Source organism: Ambystoma mexicanum, chromosome 6q, assembly GCF_040938575.1.
Source record: "Ambystoma mexicanum isolate Mex_15411 chromosome 6q, UKY_AmexF1_1, whole genome shotgun sequence".
Classification (NCBI taxonomy): Eukaryota; Metazoa; Chordata; class Amphibia; order Caudata; family Ambystomatidae; genus Ambystoma; species Ambystoma mexicanum.
The window spans coordinates 1,301,136,850-1,301,155,210 of NC_090937.1; the positions used below are offsets into that span (position 1 = coordinate 1,301,136,850).

General features: G+C 47.5%; 1 protein-coding gene across 2 annotated transcripts in view; it reads right to left on the reverse strand.

Annotated features, from left to right (window-relative positions):
• Positions 1 to 18,361, reverse strand: part of NCAPG (non-SMC condensin I complex subunit G) — an 859,779-nt gene that overhangs the window by 286,876 nt on the left and 554,542 nt on the right. For both annotated transcript variants that reach the window (XM_069631905.1, XM_069631906.1), the window contains exon 18: positions 9,485 to 9,646. In XM_069631905.1, the coding sequence (XP_069488006.1) occupies positions 9,485 to 9,646 (162 nt within the window). The remainder of the gene's footprint in view (positions 1 to 9,484; positions 9,647 to 18,361) is intronic.

An 18,361-nucleotide genomic window follows, 5' to 3' on the forward strand; every position in this document is an offset into this window, starting at 1 on the left:
AGGTTTTTTTTCTCAACATCCACGCATGTGGGTGTTGGGGTGCACCCTGTACCTCGTCCCTCCTGCGTGGCCCCCCTCCCCCCTGGTCCACAAATGGCCATATTTATTTTTTTTATTTTTACTTTTATTTTAAATCGTGTTGCACACACACACACACACACACACACACACACACACACACACACACACACACACACACACACACACACACACACACACACCCTTCCTGCTTCTCCTTTCCTTGGGCTCGCAAAGGGTGTGACCAAGTGACAGTGACATAAGTTGTGTGGGCAGTCTGTAGTCAAAACTGTGCATACATCCGTAGTGGGGATTGTTCAATTCTCCACTGCATGGTGGATTTATATATGGTTTTACATCCATGTCTTTTTCCTTATATACATGCACCTTCTTCATGTCTTAACAAGCCCGTCTCCTTTGCAGATGCAGTTCATGTTGTATGCAGTACACTGGCACATTTGCCTACCAGCAACACTCTGCAGTTGGAAGGGGTCGATGTGCTGCCTTAGTCGGGTTGTGACACTTGCACTACTTGAATTTTTGACTGTCATATATTGGCACTGTTTGATCTGTACTGATGTTTCGTCTTGCTGGTAAGTATTTGTTCATGTGTGTTGTTTTTTATTCATTACTGAGAGCAAATCGTCTGTGGCCCGTTTCCATTTGGGACAGTGCACTTTGTGACACTTGTGTCATATGTAGTGCATTCATTTGGTTGCTTTCACATTGCATGCCATGGTGTGTTGGGTAGCTGAGATGGGGAGTGGTTGGGTGACATGCCACTATTTTGATGTGGTATTTTGCAAGGGGGTAGTCCTTCATGCTGCATCAATGTATGGCTTTTTCTGACAGTATTGGATGTCTAAGTAGCTAGGGATGCATAGAATGTAGCACTTCCAAGTGAACAATCTCAAGCTGGTATGGTTGTGACAGTTGCCTGTGTCTTTTGTCATCATCATTGATTGTCAGCTGGCATGTGCCAGCCTGTGTGCACTCCGCAGGGGTGGGATTTTAGGTGAGGTAATTTGCCACAAGCTGGGTACGGGTTGCCTCACCACGTGCCCTTTCACCTCCCATGCACAGCAGGCGTGCATGTGGTTGGGGATGTGGGGGAACCATGTCCACTGGCACGCCCCGCCGGGTTGTAACGTTGTGCAGGACACATGCTGCCACTATGATCCTGCACGCTGCTGGGGGCACATATAGCAGCTGTCCACCAGAGCAGTCAAGGGAGCGAAAGCGTGACTTGAGTACTCTGAATGTGCGCTCCACTATGCCCCGGGTTGCAATATGGGCTGTGTTGTATCTTACCTCGGGTGGTGTGGTGGGGTTCCGAATTGGCATATAGGTGCTCATAGGGTAGGCATTGTCCCCTGGGGAGGTGATAATGGTTGTCATTAGTGGGGTTTTAACATTTCCCAGTCACTGACATGCATGCATGTGCAGAAGCATTTATACTCACCAATTAGCCATGTGTCGCCATGCCGCCCAGCTTCCAGGTCCCGGTTTAGGGGCGACATTCTGAATATGAAACCATCATGGCTGGATTATGGATAGTTGGCATATACTGAGGTGATGATTCCCTTGGCATCACATACAACCTGCACGTTGATGGAATGTCAGTGCTTGCGGTTTCGATAGATGTGCTCAGTGGCCGTGGGAGGACGTAGAGCCACATGGGTGCAATCAATGGCAACTAGCACTTTGGGGAAGTGTATATGTGCCTGCGGACTGGGGGGCATGCAGTCATGATGGCCAACACCTGGTGTAGGCAGCGTGACTGCGTGGCCTGTGAGACACCCCTCGACTATGGCACTTGTCCGCTGAAATGACCGAGTAGCCAAGAACTGCAGTACATTGAGCACCTTTTCCAAGTGGCTCAGTGCATGGAAGCACAGGGTGGGTGATGTGAGGTCATCCACCAACTCCGTGACCAGTTCTAGTATTATGTGCGGTGGAAACCTGTACCTCCCATAAACCTGGTCATCGGGCATCCCAAAAAGGCTGGTCCTGGGTAATAAAATGCGTGGCCTGGCTATCCTCCTCCTCCTCCTGCGGTGTCCCACGACCAGTGCTGCGAGGAATGTTATATTCATGGTAGCGTATGAGCTTGTTTGTGCGCACTTTTATGCTGTGCAGCGCCGCTTACGCCTGCTTCCTGCTGGCGTACGTGTTTCCGGATTAGTGCGTCTTTATTGGCGCACGGCTTTCACCTGTTCGATTCCATGAATACATGTTGTTAGCGCGCGTGTGGGCGTTGCAAGCATTTATCTCCTGTACTTCCCCCATAACGCCCAAATTTTCACGCGTTGTTCGCCATTCCGCATGTTACACCCCGCGTTACGCCACTTTTCTTGTGTGCGCTACACGATTTCCCTGTGTGCGTCACGCACGCTGTTTAGTGACGTTTGCACCTGTGTACACCACCGAGGGATTTGGCGCACATCCCAGGTTTCACAAGCGCAGACCATTCCATGAATCGATGAAAGGCTGCGTGCACGGCTTTAGCACGCATGCGCTTGCGATTTTCACGCTTGCGCTCCCCTTTTCGGCGCACATTTATTCCATGAATTACCCTGTAAAACTTCGTAAGGATAAGTACCATAGTATTAAAATTAACAACAGTATCATTAAGGTTTCTGATCATGTAAAAACCCTGGGTGTCTATATGAACGCTCATCTTTCGTTCAAAAGACATGCATCATATCTCAAATGAACGTGTGCTTTCTTCTCTAACCTCCTCGGTCATATTCGCCCTTATTTATCCAAGCCCAACTTGGCTATAATAGCTGGTGCTATTGTCAATTCTAAACTCGACTATTGCAATAGCTTGATGATGGGTACTTCTAAGTCTAACATAAGCAAGCTGCAAACTATTCAAAATGGAGCTGTTAGAGCAGTCAATGGTTTAAGCAAATAGTCAAAGGTCTCGGCTGAGAGGAGGAGTCTGCATTGGCTCCCAGTCGGACAACTTATCAGATTCTAAAGTGCTGTAATTGTCTTCAAATGCTTGTCCGGGATGGCTCCCAAATACCTCTGACAAAATGCAGAAAGCAACTATTAGGAGATATTTGCAATCGAACAGTAACATCGATATGTTACAACCTCGCCAACTCCTCAATAGAGTCGGTAGTATTAATTTCAGCTTCTGGGCTCCTAAGACCTGGAACTTACTACCGCCGTCTATCGGTTTGCTCGACCCCCCTCAACCTCCTCCAGCCTACTTCTGCAGGAGTCTGTCCCGTTACATTCTGGTTTCACCATCACAGTCTTTTAGGCAATGCTGGATTTGACTTTTATGGACTTCATTCATTCACGGTGCATCACTCTTTCACAACTCTCATGCTGGACTTCCTTTGCATCTTGTACTCATGGTGGCCCTGATTCATGCTGTTCCCATCTTCATCTTGTATCCTGGCTTGCAACATTCTGTGTTACTACTGACTTCTGCAATTGTATCCATGCTGTTCCTGTCTTCATCTTGTATCCTGGCTTGCAACATTCTGTGTTACTACTGACTTCTGCAATTGTATTCATGCTGTTCCCGTCTTCATCTTGTATCCTGGCTTGCAACATTCTGTGTTACTACTGACTTCTGCAATTGTATTCGCTCTTCACTCTTGCTTCTCCACTCTTTTTGACTGCTTACTATGTTCCCTCCTCCTTTCCCTTCTCCCTTTTCCTATCTCCTCCCCTTACTTCTTATATGCACTTACTCTATCAGAATTGTCCCTGGACCTAATAGGATAGCAACCTCCTCTGTTTCCTCCACCCACCCATTACTGTTTTTTTCCTTCCCACCACCCCTCCAAGACCATCTGAAATATCGTCAGGCCTAGTATGATAGTCGCTTGTTTTGTTCCTCCCCTCCCTTTCTGCACCCCTCTCCCTCACCTTTTGGTTTTCTCTGGCTCTACCAGAAATGTCGTCAGGCCTAGTACGGTAGTCGCCTGTCTTTCCATTTCCTTCCCACTCTCCCCCTCCCTTCCTTATCTAGGTCTTAGCTCTTGCACTATCTGAAAAGTCGTCAGGCCGAGAACGATAGTTAATTTCACATCCTTACTGTTCATGGCCTGTAAGAATGTAATTGTATTTTCCCTTGTTCCCTCCCTTGCCTTTAAGCGCTTTGAAACACATTGTGTATAGGCACTATATAAATAAACTATCATAGCAAACTATCAGATCATATGTTTCTTGTGGCGTTTGTCCATGTGAGCATGCTGAGGCCTTCGGAGATATTGCGCAATACAAAAACCAATATGGATAGATAGAAGAAACACAGATTTCAAATCACAGGAAAATACATGAGTGGGAAAAGGTCTCTCTCCAGGTAAGAAATGAAAAAGTCCTATAGTCCAGCAGAAGCGCTGGGGGTCTCTAAGGTAGAGAGGAATTGGCACATTTCTGAGAATTCTCCCCAACAGATCTGCTCGATTTTCTCCCAGAGGAGCGAAAAGGCGACGAGCGATGCTGCTGCAGCATGTCAAGGGAACGTGTTGTTTCTGTGTCTGTCTTTATGGCTTGAAGGGATTTGTCAACCGCCTTCCCCAACAGGACCTTTCCATGGACGTCCTGGCAAAAGTTAGTGGCTTTCAACCATCCCTGCCGACAAAGGCAAACACTGTTCCCCCCATCTGTCGGAAGCCTGTGTCGGCAATCTCCACTGCCACCGTAATGGCATGGTCCGACACCACCTCCTCTTGGAAGAGGGCCTCCGTTTTCTGGTCATCGGGAAGGAATTCGAGGATAGGGCCCAGCTTGTACCAGAATCCGGCGACAGCGGTGACCTCAAGTACTTGGGTGCGGAGTCTGGCACCCTGTACTTCTTCACCAACCTGTTCCGTTTGGGTGGAGCATTGCAGGGTTTTTTCGAGAGCCGGCCCTTCCTCCCAAACGTCATCCAAAAAGGTTACCAACATGAAAATCCTCCTGGTCTCCCGTTGCTGGTATAGGAAACCGTCCTTTTGGGTTTCCTCTGCACCAGCTGGAATAGTTTGGAGGCAATGGAGATCATCAAGTGGAATCTTCCCACCTCATCTGGCGGAGAGCCTCTATGAGGGGTGTCCAGGTGCAGTCCTCATCTGCGTCGGTCCGCATGGTCGTTGTGGCAGTGTCCGTGTGTGTATCCGGATCCGGTGGTGGAGTCGGGTCCCGACATGGTGGAGAAGGCTGTCTCGCACCGGGGAGGCAGGGATACTCTGGGTGCTGTAGGGACCACCAGAGCATGTCAACGAAGCCGTCAGAGTCTTTGGCTGCGCCTGGTCAGCCTGCTGTGATGCCTTCTCTTCCTCTGGCCTTCGTTTCTCCAATTTGTCCCATAACTTGGCTGGGGTGGAGGACTTCCTCTTTGAGGAGGAACCCGATGGCAGGTTGGCTGAGGAGACGGACGGTGATGGCGATCTATCCGACCTGGGACCCGCATCAGCAGTGAACCCGGCGGAATCGGCCTTGCGGTTCTTGGCCTTATCTTGGACCCCTACGGATAAGGCATCCTCAAAGGACTTTGACCTCCTCCCGGAGGGAGACCGCTCCTTGGACCGACTGTTCCTGGGTGAGGCATTACCCTGCTCTGCTCAGACAAAGGGCCTTGCTCGACTTGAGCCATGACGCCAGCCTGCTATACCTGTCTTTCTTTGTTTTCTACGAGAAGGCCAGGCATATCTCACACCCATCCTCGTTGTGGTTAGGGTGCAGGCCGTACAGATATTTTTGATGTTTGTCCACCATGAAGATATTCCTTGGCCCGCTTTGCGTCCTCCCCTCCTTTTTCTCCTCCAGTCATGGTTAGAGGGTGCAAAGTAGACCCAAGACGGCCTTCCCAGAAACTTCAACGAACAACCGCCCTTGAGGGGCACTCAACTTAACCGACAATGGATCCCAGTTGCCGGCAGATAAAGATAGGAGCACAAGGGCTCAGATGGAACAAAAATATGACTTACCACGGAAAACTTCTACAAAATAGCTCGGAGAGCAACATGAGGACTCCCAAAACTGAAGCGCGTTATACAAATCTGAAGATGGCTGCCAGAAGCGGGGTTTAGGGAGAGGACTGTCATTGGATGGGGGCAGTATGACCCAGAGGACAGTGATTGGTTTAGAGGAGAAATCCAGTTTTAAAGTGAAACTGTTTTTTCTTTTACTGAGGATGCCCAGCCTGACGACGGGGAATATTCATGAGCATGTGAATCCATGCCAGACACTGTGCTGGAAAACTAACAATTGTTGGTACAAGCTACTACTATTTAAACAGTGGAACTGTCACTATTATTGAAGCAGTCACCTGTAAAAGTGTTGCTTATGTTTTCTATGTTGTGTTGGTTGGTCTAAAACACTATTTACTTACCTTGTTTATATTTTATTATAACTTACAACCTCCAAACAAACCCACTCCCTCCTTCCCTGCAGCTCTCTGGCCGGCCTCTCTTGGACCTCTGCCTGCTCCTATCTGCAAGGCAAAAAACCTCGGGGTCATCTTCGACTCCACACACCACTCCTCTCCTCACATATCTTCTCTCCTCACATATCTGACGTCTCTAAGAAGTCACACTTTCCAGCTGCACCTCATCAGAGGTATTCTTCCTTTCCTCTCCTTCCCCCAGAAGCTCACTGTCTCCAGAGCCCTGGTTCTCTAAGCTGGACTACTGTAATAGCCTCCATCTAAATCTGCCTGCCTCTACTCTCCGCCCTCTGCACCTCATCCAGAACAGGACTGCGAGACTTGTCCTTGGCCTCAAGCCCAGGGACCGCACCTCTCCAGGACTGAAATCTCTGCACTGGCTCCCAGTGGCTGCGAGGATTAAGTTCAAAACCCTCTGCATTGTCCACAAGGCCTTCTGGGGCCAAAATACCTTAAACTCTCTCTTCCTAAATATCTTCCCTCTCGAGCTCTTCGCTCATCCGCCTCCAACTTCATCAGGGTCAGCCGCTTCTCCAAGCAATGAGTTGGGGATAGATCTCTCTCTGCGGCAGGGGCCTCCCTCTGGAACAGCCTTCCTGCCTCCCTGAAACTTGATGAGAACCATCTCCGGTTCCGGAAGCACCTCAAAATCTTCCTCTTTCCTTCTGCTTTCTCTCCTCCTCTCCCCTGCTAAATTCCTGACTGAAACTGCGCTGAATCTGCAACTGGGCCACTCTCACTGATCTTGGTCCCTGGCCCAGCCACTCTCCCCCTGCACTGCCTCCCTGGCAACCCCTGCACTGCAGGACTGTGTCTGTATCCCTTCAGCCCTCTTCCCAGCACTTGTCTGCACTTGCCACCAGATGGCCCTTTATTATTTATCTGGTTATTCTACTACCCCTATACTGCACTTTTCCCCTCTCCCTTTCACTTCCCCTTCCCCTCTTCCCGCGCGATCTGAATGAAACCTGGCCTAGTAAGATCGTTGTCTGTCTTCCCTTTGCCCCCCCCCCCCCCCTTGCCTCGTCGCGCCTCGAAACACTTGTGTATAGGCGCGTTACAAATGCCATGCCATATTATATCATATCAATGTGTAAGTGTTTATTTGGGCTAATGTATTGACTGGGTTCATTGTACTTAACAGCTCATATCCTCCTCATAAAATGAGCCTGGATGCTCTGCCATTCTGCCAAACCTTTGGGTGGTACAGACTTATACTATGAGTTAGGGCCTCTATACCAATGGATAGTTTTATAGAGTCTCACCTTCAAAATAGACTTTAGCGCTGTGTTCCACCGTACTGTTTGCATAAGGATTTTGCAGGACGCACAAAGTGCCTCTGGAGACCTTGCGCCCCTTACAAAGTTGCTTGGATGTGTGTGGTGGAAGGGACTGTGCTTGTTAGTGATGCAGCAGTAACCGGATTTGGCTTTTTAGCCTGGACGTGCGTTGTGCAGGCTCAGCCACTGGGGGAGGGCGGATGGTATGGGAGAAGAGCACTATATCTGAGGGGTGTGGGATGGAGAAGATCCTGCATCGCTAACCGTAAGAGCATATTCAGGTTTATGCTGTAGAGGTGGAGCCAAGTACCCACACTCAAAGCTACGCCCCCATCATGCCTATATGTTGGGAGCCAGAATGTGAGACACAGGCAGTTCCCGTGAAAATACTTATACCGAAATTAATCCTGGAAGTGAGGTACCCATTGAGGAAACCATATATGCACTCACGACAATATGACAGTCATTTGAATAAAATCCCGTAGGAAGTGTGAAAAAACGACCAAAAAAAAGATGATTGGTGACTTCATGCGAAGCAGAGCTGATGCATCCAGAAAAGAGGCTGAAGAACATAAACATTCTATTAGATCTAAGGAGAAGGTGTTAAAGATGAGCAACATTTCGGACTCGAGATGAAGCTGCTCATGCTACAGAAACAAAGAAGAAAATGCCAAGTCATTTTACAATTGTACAGACGCAGTAACGCAAGTAGACAAAGTATTCTTAAAGGCTGGCTATGTAGTGAAATGATTGTGGCGATTCGCCAACATATATGCATAGGAATGTACAGACTATGGATGTTCCACAACACACTTTAGCAGAATATAGACCCTGGAATAGAAAGGCTTTTTCAGTGTGGCGCAGTTGGAAAACGACAATGACAGAGGTAGATTCAAGAAGCGCTTGGCTGGTCCAGCACCAGGAAGTCCAGGCCACCGTGAGCTTGGATGTTCATGCAGTAGCTACAAAAGTGTGAAAAGAATAAACGTGTGTCTGAGGTGAGGAGCAAGAACATTGAAGACGTCAGCAGTTCATCATTTAATAGTATTTCAAATACAGAAAAGCTCTGAAACAGGGTCTCTAGTCACCTGGTCGGATGAAAATAGATACTGAGTTGAGCTACATCAAAACCAATAGACTAAGTATGCCTATACTCCCTTTTATTCTCAGGCAGCAGAGAACATTTCCAAGGCCATCGTCAAAGGCTAACTGACTGGCAGACCATAGGTGGGAAGCTATGGTTAGGACCAGCCCACCAACACCTGAGTGCCAGCCAATTGTAGAGGGCCACGTAATAGAGAGCCCTATAGTTTGTATAACCAATAGGACATTGTATATTTAATGATGTTCGTAATGACTTGCGCTACAGGAGGGCTTAGGTGCCCCACCTGATGTAGAGACCCAATAACTTTCCCGTACACGTATGGAACGTATACCTAGATGTTCCCTTAAAGCCTATCACTTTCCCAAGTAGGGTTTTGTAGTTTGACACGTATCTTGACGTCAATGATGACGAGTTTTTGCTATATATCCTGCATTCGTTATGAAACTCGCTGAGTGAGAAGATCGAGCGGATGTTCATTGTACTCCTCGTTTTAGCCAATGATGTGGGCAGACCAATCTTAGTTCGCCAAGCATCTAGTAGGCTTGGCGAAGCCATTACGTAAAATACTAAACAAAATATGGCTAGAAAACCCTTTTTCTAGATGTTTGTATCAGAGTACTTTAATCAGTTACATTAAAAACAAGAGCATCAGCAGTTTATTTCTTAGTGATTAACATCACCTACCTCAAGAATTTCATCCAAGAGAGGCAGAATATCGATAATGTGCTCTTTACTGAGCTCCAGTGAACTCAGTGTCTTTGCATAGAGCCGAATATCTGGAGCACTTGGGTCCCGTAGAATTTCACTGCAGATTTTGATTGCCATTGAATCATGAACTGTACAACTCTGAAAGAATATATGGCACAAATTCAACAACAGCATATGGCAAATTATATTAGTAACTTTTTAGAAAGAAAGAAGTATGAACATGTAGATATTATTGTGCCTATAGTAACTTTTTAGAAAGAAGTATGAACATGTAGATATTATTGTGCATCAGCATGTTTCGCAGTACCTGCCGATCCCAATTCTAGGACGCAAATAGTTACCTCATTATCTGTGCACCATACCCGGGTACATGCATTCAAAATTATTGAAAGCAATCCAGGTTCTTGAGTAGTGCAAAGACAGTTGAAGATTTATTGTCGCAATGCTCACTTGGAGATACAGGCTAGAGTTTATGCTGCCAATCCCCCAGGAGTGCAGAGGACCGACATCAGTGACAGATGACTAATCGAGAGTGCAATTTCCCAAATCATATGGGGGTGATATCACGACTCACCAGGGGTAATGTCTTAGCAGGCAATGAATCCTGCAGAATCCTCACAAAGAGCCTATCTAAATTATCTTCCCAGGTGGCCAGGGGAAGGCAGCAGCTACCTGATCCTAACCCTGGGGGTGGTATTAGCCTCAGAGGAAGAGATGTCAGTGATGCCGAAATATATAATGGATTGTTGTCAAAGTGAGGTTTTCTGTTCTAAAACTATTAATTCTGGGATTGCAAAACTGGTCCTAATCAATCATTTATCAGGCATAGATCTCCCCCTCAAAGTTCACCACATCTAGAACAGTAGAAACTTATAGTAAACAAGAGGAAGGTCAATGTGGACATCAGAATAACATCTAAAGTTCTGATACAGCTAATACTCCTTTAATTCTAAATTAATCATGAACGCCTTTTAAATTTCCTCCCGAAAACATGATCAATAATGGAAGTGAAGTGAATTCATTCGAACAATGTGCAGAAAGAAATTGCTAATTCTAACATTGGGGACGACTAAGACCCACAATGCCCAAAGTACTGGGACGAGAATGAGGTGCAGTCTATTAATTGCAGTAACCAAGAGTGGGAGGGATTAGTGGGTATAAAAGAACCCCTCAGGTACAGGTCATGGGAAGAAGCAGAAGATGGAGTTCTGGTCGACGCTCCATGTTGCAGTGGCAGCAGAAGTTTCAGGGAAGCAGGGACACCAGAGCAGCTGCTGATTATAATTATAATTGTTCTTTTATAACACTCTTAATACAGAGTGGTTTCTAAGCGTCGGATCGGATTTCGAACCTGTGTTGCGCTGCGTCGTCTTGCCTCCAAAACAAATGTTTTGCCCCTGAGCTATCCTTCCTCCCCCGATTGTGAAGTGGATCCCGGTTTCATGAGGGTCTCTACCCTGAAACACCTTGTATGAAGAGGTTGCGTGGTGGCAAGCATTCATTAAAAATGCTTTCCCCAAAGTAAAGTGAGCTCTGGTGGCAGCCGAGCACAGGAATGTTTGTGGAGCAAGAAATGCTCCTCTCCCAACCGGTGCAGGTTGCAGGAGGTAGAAAAAAGACTTGCATTGTAGCAGGAAGAGGAAGTAGCAGAATACAGAGGCAGTGCAGCGAGTGGACACTTATGCAGCACCCAGCGAATTCTCTAGTTGTATTTGACCCCGGAATGCTCAGTTATCACCCGCTAGCCCGTGTTAACAGTATTGAACTAATGTATAGAAGCAGAATTGGCAGACTAAGAATATCTTTGCATATCAATCTGATGCTTACCAGCTAAATTGGCAGAATAGGAACATTGGGGGCAATTGCAATTTCAAGGATAACCAAGACTACCATTGCCAAAGTTGAGAGGGCAATGTTCATATATTGTTGAGTCTATGGGGACTGAGGTGTGGCGCCGGAGGGCCGAGTCAGGGCAGCGCATGCTCCCAGTACTGCACCCCCACGTGCCTCGAAATTTAAAGGTGAAACAAGTTCTGGCCCGTCCCTAGGAAGGGACACCCATGCATTATGGAGGAAAGGGGACTAAGGACTAGGAGTACGTTAGTCACTAAGGTGAGTAACTTATAATTCCGGAGCCTTCCAATTCAATCAATAGTATGAGAGTCAGAGGCTCAGCTTGTGTCCCTTTCTCTGTCCATTGTTTCCGGGCATCTAAGGTCTTGCACCTATCTCCTCCAGCCCTCCTCCTATGCTGGTGCTCCGCTTCCAGGTAGCAAGGGTCTTGGAAATCCTCTATAGATTATCCCCTTGTATCAATGGAGCTTGGAATAATGCCATGTACCGGGGCACTCGCTCAAGAGGCATTTATAGGGCTTAGTCAGAGATTGCACTATTCTCCCTAATTTGCTAACTGCTACTGAGGTTAGAATTTCCCCATTGATACGACATGCTTTGGGGAAACCTTACATTATTCCATTATTATGATTTGCCTTAAGGTATTGGCGCCATCTGGGATTTCTTTCCTGCAAGAAATGCGGTCCTGCCTTTCTCCAAGGGTGGCTCCAGACAAGGACCATCACAGCGTCTGCACTCCTCTCCCGTCACCACTTCCCTCACTTAACAACTTACTTGTTCTTCTGATTTCGGGAATGTGTAGGTGTGTGGCTGAAATTCGAATTTTGCTTCCGTCCCTTCAGTTCCAATGTTCCCTGCGTATGTGGTCACTGCCGGGATCTTCAATGTGCGTGGTCTCAAACCTCATAATTCCGTAGTTAAGGGAATGTAGCGGGCCTGAGGTATCGTGCCCTGATAATCATCTCTGCCCGAGAACAGAGCACATTCCCTGGTTCCATGATGCTGCGAAATGCAGCTGTATCCTCCTCATCCTGAGTCTCGAATGGGGGACGGCCAATTGTATCGGCGCCAAGAGCCCCAGTAGGTGTTGGTACCACCTCTCTGCTGAGGAAGCGAGTAGCGGCCCTCTTGATGGCCGTGTCTTTGTCCTCCAAAGGAAAAACTTTCTCAGAGCAAGTGTCCCAGATGAGGCCCAAGAAGGTCAGTCTGTGTGTAGCCTGCAACTGCGATTTGAGGTTGAGCGAAAAGCTTAGATCGTGCAGTGTGTTTATGAGAGCATGGGAAGTGTGGCGCACCGCTTCCAGAGATGTCGCCCAGAAGAGCCAGTCGTCGAAGTATGGGTAGATGTGGAGGTACAGGGCTGCCACTGTATTCATCATCCTGGTAAAGACCCCGGGGGCCCAGTTGAGGCCGAAAGGGCGCATCTTGTATTGGAAATGGTAGCCCATAACCCTGAATCGTAGAAAAGAATGATGAGGATGCCAGATCGGGACGTGCAAGTACGCATCCTTCAGATCCAGTGAGCACTACCTGTTTCACTGCTTTCCACATGCCTACATTGTGTTGCTTGGCTCACTGGGCCCAGCCTTGTTCAGGACTCTAGTGTGGATGATGAGGCCTACCCTGCTCCTCAGGCCGTGGCCTGGTAGGCGTTTCGCCCTCGACGGATACGCTGGTATAGCTGCGTTTAGGCGCCCCCTCGGACATGTTGCTGGTACTAGGGCATGGCCCATCGGGTGAAGACCCGGTAAAAGAATCTTCCGGCCCCTCAGCACTCCCAAGGATCCACAGATCCCTTGGCCTAATGGCCGGTAACTGAAGCACCCTCCGTAATCGTGCTGGTATGAGAACCTGAGCGGTCCCTCCCATGCGGGCGAGTCCTTGGGAAGGAGTCTCCCTTGTGGGGTGCGCTGGAAAAGAGCGGCCCTACCTTGGGCCTGGTGTTAGGGAGAATTCTCTCTAAAGGCTAATTTCCCAAACCTAGCGAGTCCCCCAGCAGCTTTGCTGGATTTTTAGGGGTTTATTTTTTCTCCTGCTAAGAGTGAGACTCTTTCCCCCACTCTTAGGCATGATTTGAGAATGTCTTGACTTTGTAATGTGTTTTATGGGCTCTTTTACTCCACAGGGCCTCATGTGTTTTTTGTATGTGTGTTACACAGCACCCTCAGTGCAGTAACACAGGGGTGTCATAGTGACCCCCAAACATAGACTCCATACCCTGGGAATGACTACTGTCTCCCAGGGTATGTAAAGTCAGCATTGACTTTACTAGTCCTAAATTATGAACAGAACCAGTACAAACCATCATATTGTGGAAGTACTGGTAGGGGTAATTCGATTGCCCCTGGGTCTGTTTTCCAAGGGGGCATTGTCCAGTCCCCGCTTGTCGAGTTTCTGGCTGGTGGCAGTGGATAACACGCAAAATATTCCACCGGAATATTTCCTATTGGATTTTCCCATTCATTTTAAACACACCACTTTTTGGTGCAATTTTAAAGATACCGCCGGGTTATTTATTTAATATTTATTCCCCGGTTGGGTCTTTTTGCCAGGACTCGGGTTTAAAATGGCGTTTGTGTTCGCCTCTGAAACCCTAACCCAAGTCGAGCCCTTTGTTCCACTTTTGGCGGGCTTCTGCACAGAAGCCTCCAAAAGTGGTGCCACTCTGTCTGGGTCTATAGGATGTGTGGGAGGGGGGAATAGGCACCCAGGACTGAGTTACCTTGGCAACTCAAGTCGCACTCGTGTGATTGGCCCAGTGGTGAGCCGCCCGGCTCGCCACGTAACATGTTTGATTGACCGCTAGGCTGGTGAATGGGGGTTTTCTGCATAAAAGCAGGGCTTTGGGGACTGGAACTTCAGAAGTCGCTACAAGACCTAAAGAATCCAAAGAGGGGAGAAGCTGAGCCATCTACAACGACACCAGCGGTGGAGCCCTGTTGTACAAAACTCACCACTTTCCCGACGACAGAGAAGATCTTCTTCCAGGAGAGTCTTCTTCCCTTTGAGCTGGTGGGGCCAACCAGTTCGCCTTTTTCGCCTTCCAGGATTGTCTCGTGGTCGAATCGCCCGTGCCAAGCACCCCGGCGGCCGGATAGCCACGCTTCACCACTACTGCGAATAAAAGGGTAGTACCTTTTAACCGGGAAACTCCGTGGCTGGTTTCTTCCCTGGCAGTGCAACGACCTCCAGCTTTCCTCCACTTCTAGATCTTCTCTTCCCCTGGACGAAGCCCCGACTTGCACACGCTTGAGCTTTCTCACCATTTCAGGTACTGTGTCCCTCCTGGTCTCCCTTGCAAAAGACTGTCCAAGGTGTCCCGTAAATCCTCGACTCTCCATCCTGGGGTGACCTTGAACCTGTTAACATTACCTTTCTAAGTTGATCCAACCTCTTGACTTTTCTGCAAAGACTGAGTGCATTTCCACTGTGTGATCTTGGGCACATTCCGCCTTGCTCTCTCCAAGAGTGGGCCTGGCCTATGAACTTTTTGCCCTCCAGTAGACCCTGCCTTTCTTGACTTGCTGTGGGGTGCCTTTTCTCTCCCTTTTTAAACAAATTATTGGAGTGCCATCTCTGGTTACGTGCTCACCTCTGTTTTGTTAAATAAGTGGCGTCTTAACCTAGACTTGTCAAATAATTAATTAGGGAGGTGTATATATTTCTAGTGACTGTGTTTGGACTTGCTTGACATTAGTGCCAGTGTATTTTTTACAAGTGTGTTTTTAAATAAATAATTATATACTTTTATACCAAAGCTCTGGTCAGTGTTTGCTTGTGCTACTCTATTTTTAGCCCTATTGTGTATACTCTATATACTGCCTAACTCTTCTTGAGAAAAGTCTGACTGCTCAACCACAGCTACCAGGTAAATCTGGGTGGTACAGACTGCTACCAATTGGGTTTACTGCTAACACCTGTAGTCTTAAACTTTTTGCAGTGGTCCCTAAGGGAACTGCACAGGTTTCTGCCTAACACCTGGACTGATGACAGACAAAGTCCTTCTGGTCGTCTGGAGACGATCTCTGGAAGAGCTCCCTCCACCTGGCTAGAATGTTCTTCACAGACCTCAAAGACAGCGCGTTGCACGCGGTACAAGCTTGCCAGCCGCGGTCTGGGACAAGGCAACGTAGGCAGAGGGAGTGGAGGTCTGAAGTTGAAAGAGCCAGTCATAGGATGGACACCTGCTGAATGAACCCTGTAGAAGTCGACATGCTCCAGGGAGGAGCGTGACACCTGAGGACCAAGTACCTGCATGATAAAATGTCAAAAAGACAGAAGAGAAGTAGTATCCGCACGTGGAATTACATGACCAAAGCCAATCCCAGGAGCGCTGGTGAATTCGGCCTGTTCCTGTCGACGTGGAAAAGGGGACCGAGGTGTGGCACTGGAGGGCGCAGTCAGGGCAGTACATGCTACCAGGTCCACGCATCTCTAACTTTAAAGGGGAAGAAGGGTTGTTCTGGTGAAGAGGTTTCCCTCTCCCGTCCCTAGGAAGGGACGCCCATGCTTTATGGAGGAAAGGGGACGGGATGTAAGAGTACCACAAGCTCTACACCCAGATGCCTCTACGATTGTCAAGGAGTAGACCCTGGTCCATGGCAAGAGGGTATTACAATATCAGCTGCCTGAAAAGGACCCTGGTAAAGGGAGGAAAATTACCTACTCGACTCAGTAAGGCATGTCCAGGAAGGACTAGAGTAGAATACTGATGCAAGGCAGGTCCAGAAGGGCCAGAGTTGAACCTAGCTACCAGGAGAGGCCCATAAAGACTATTGGTGAATTTTTGGAAAAGCACTTGGGAAAGATCTTTCTTACCTGAGGAAAAGCAGAAAGACTGATAGGAGTCTAGACTGAATCAACCCCTAAGAAAAGTCTTCACATAAGGTATTGTAAGGGTGCAGAAGTAAGACTCGGACACAAACCTCGCATACCTTTGGATATAAACCTTTATTATCCAGTAAAGGGTTGGAAAAATGCCTCTCTATCCCTAAAGCTAAGAGGGGTTTCTCTGTCTCAAAGAAAACTAGTGATGTCAGGATGTCAAAATAAAAAGTCAGTTACTGTTGTGTCCCGTAAACCTACTTCTGCTTCTAAGACTAATAACCTAAATCAAGTGTGCAAGGATCATCTATTCAGCGTTCATGAAGATTCTGGCCAACAGAAAAGTTCCCAATGTCTCTGGCAAAAAGAAATGCTCCACAAAGTAGAACTCAACAATTAGGGTTTTGCCCCTTTACCCTGTATTCCACCTGGTTCTACTTTCATTTCTTTGGGTTCCAGACCCCATATCTTCTTAGGTAAATGTCAGTGTGCTTTAAAATTTTCACAAGGGTACGAGTTCCAGACTTGCAGTTCTTTATCATACCAGCATGGTGTACTTTGCTGCTAAACATGGATTTTCTTCTGGTTAATCTCTTACTTCCAGGGTCCTTGACCCTCTTATTCTCAAACTCTCAAGGGGATGCGAGTCACAGACTCGCAATGTGTGATTGCAATAGCTTGGTTTACTCTTCTGCCAAGCGTATGTCATCTTGTGAACTATCGCGTATGTCATTTTGTGTACTATCTATGTTTCTCTTAGGGTCCCAGACCTGCTTATTCTTCGACTCATTTGGGTGTGGAATAGCTTGGTTTACTCTCCTGCCAAGCATATGCTCCCTTCTGCACACTCTTGCCTTCTTTCAGGTTCCCTGACTCTCTTATTAGACCCTCCAGTTTACAGCAATTTTGCGGTCCGCAAAATGCTGCGAAAACAGTTTTTTCAAAACAAAAGCGCAAAACAGCTGTTTTTGTGAAAACTTGTGAAAATTGCCTTTTTTGCAAAAAAACATTTTTTAAAACTCAAGGGGCCAGCTTCTCAAAACTTTTTTCCTCAAGAAATGAAATACGCATACAGATCATCACTTGCGCAAAAAAAAAAAAAAGCAGTCCAATCCACAAAGGTCATCTGAATGGGCACATCTTATATGCGCCTATTTATATGGCCTTTCTCGCCCCTTTGCGCAAATCAGGGGGCATTCCTGCGCATTTAAAAGCGCATCCCAAATTGACCAGATGCGCTTATAAATGTGCAGAAACTGTAGGCAACCCTATGCACCCGCTTTGAATAAGTGCACAGAGGGATGGGAAGGGGGCGATAGGGTCTCTACTGACTACTGCAATCCTTTTTTTTAACTTTAAGTGTGACAGTTGCTGTCTCACTTGCATTTCTGTTTCTCAAACGGGATAGAATATTTTTTCGGGTCACATTTTACAGTGGCAGGCCCCGAGGGCCCATCACAGTGGAAAATGCATGGGGAGCCTGTAGAACATTGTCGGGAGAGCACTTCCAAAACAATGTATTCAAGGCGGCTGGCCAGCGCATCTTTTGTAGTACAGCTCAGCCTCGTGGAAAAGCACAGGTCACCTTAAAGAATAAGGTGATCTGCTCATTTACAAAAATGGGTCATCTAAAAATAGAATATCCTGCGCTCTATTTTTAGATGCCCCATTTTTTGAAGATCTGGGCCAACACCTAGAGATTTCTAAAATTAAAAAATTGTCACAATATGAGAGGGAAAGGAGAGAGAGGCAAAGGACAGAGGGGGAGTGATGGGTGAGCTGTGGAGTGTTGAGCAAGAAAGCAGAGGGAGAGCAGTGGGTCAGAGGGGTAAGCAGTGGGCAAGAGAGCAGCGAGGAAGCAGTGGGCCAGAAATCAGAGAAAGAGCAGAGGTACAGAAAGTAGAAGAAGCGTGGGCTCAGTGGGCCAAAAGCAGAGGGGTTGGCTGGAAAGAGACAGTGAGCTGCAGATTGGAAGAAAGGATGAGGGAAGAGTGTGATAAACAAGGAGAAATGATGCACGATGCAGAAGTAGCACCATATATGATATGAGATCTTATTTGTATCCCGCTCGTACACAAGAGTTTCAGAGCGCGACTAGGCAAGGGAGGGCAACAGGGGAGAACAGCACAATAACGATCTTACTAGGCCCAGTGACATTGAGAACGCACAAGTGCA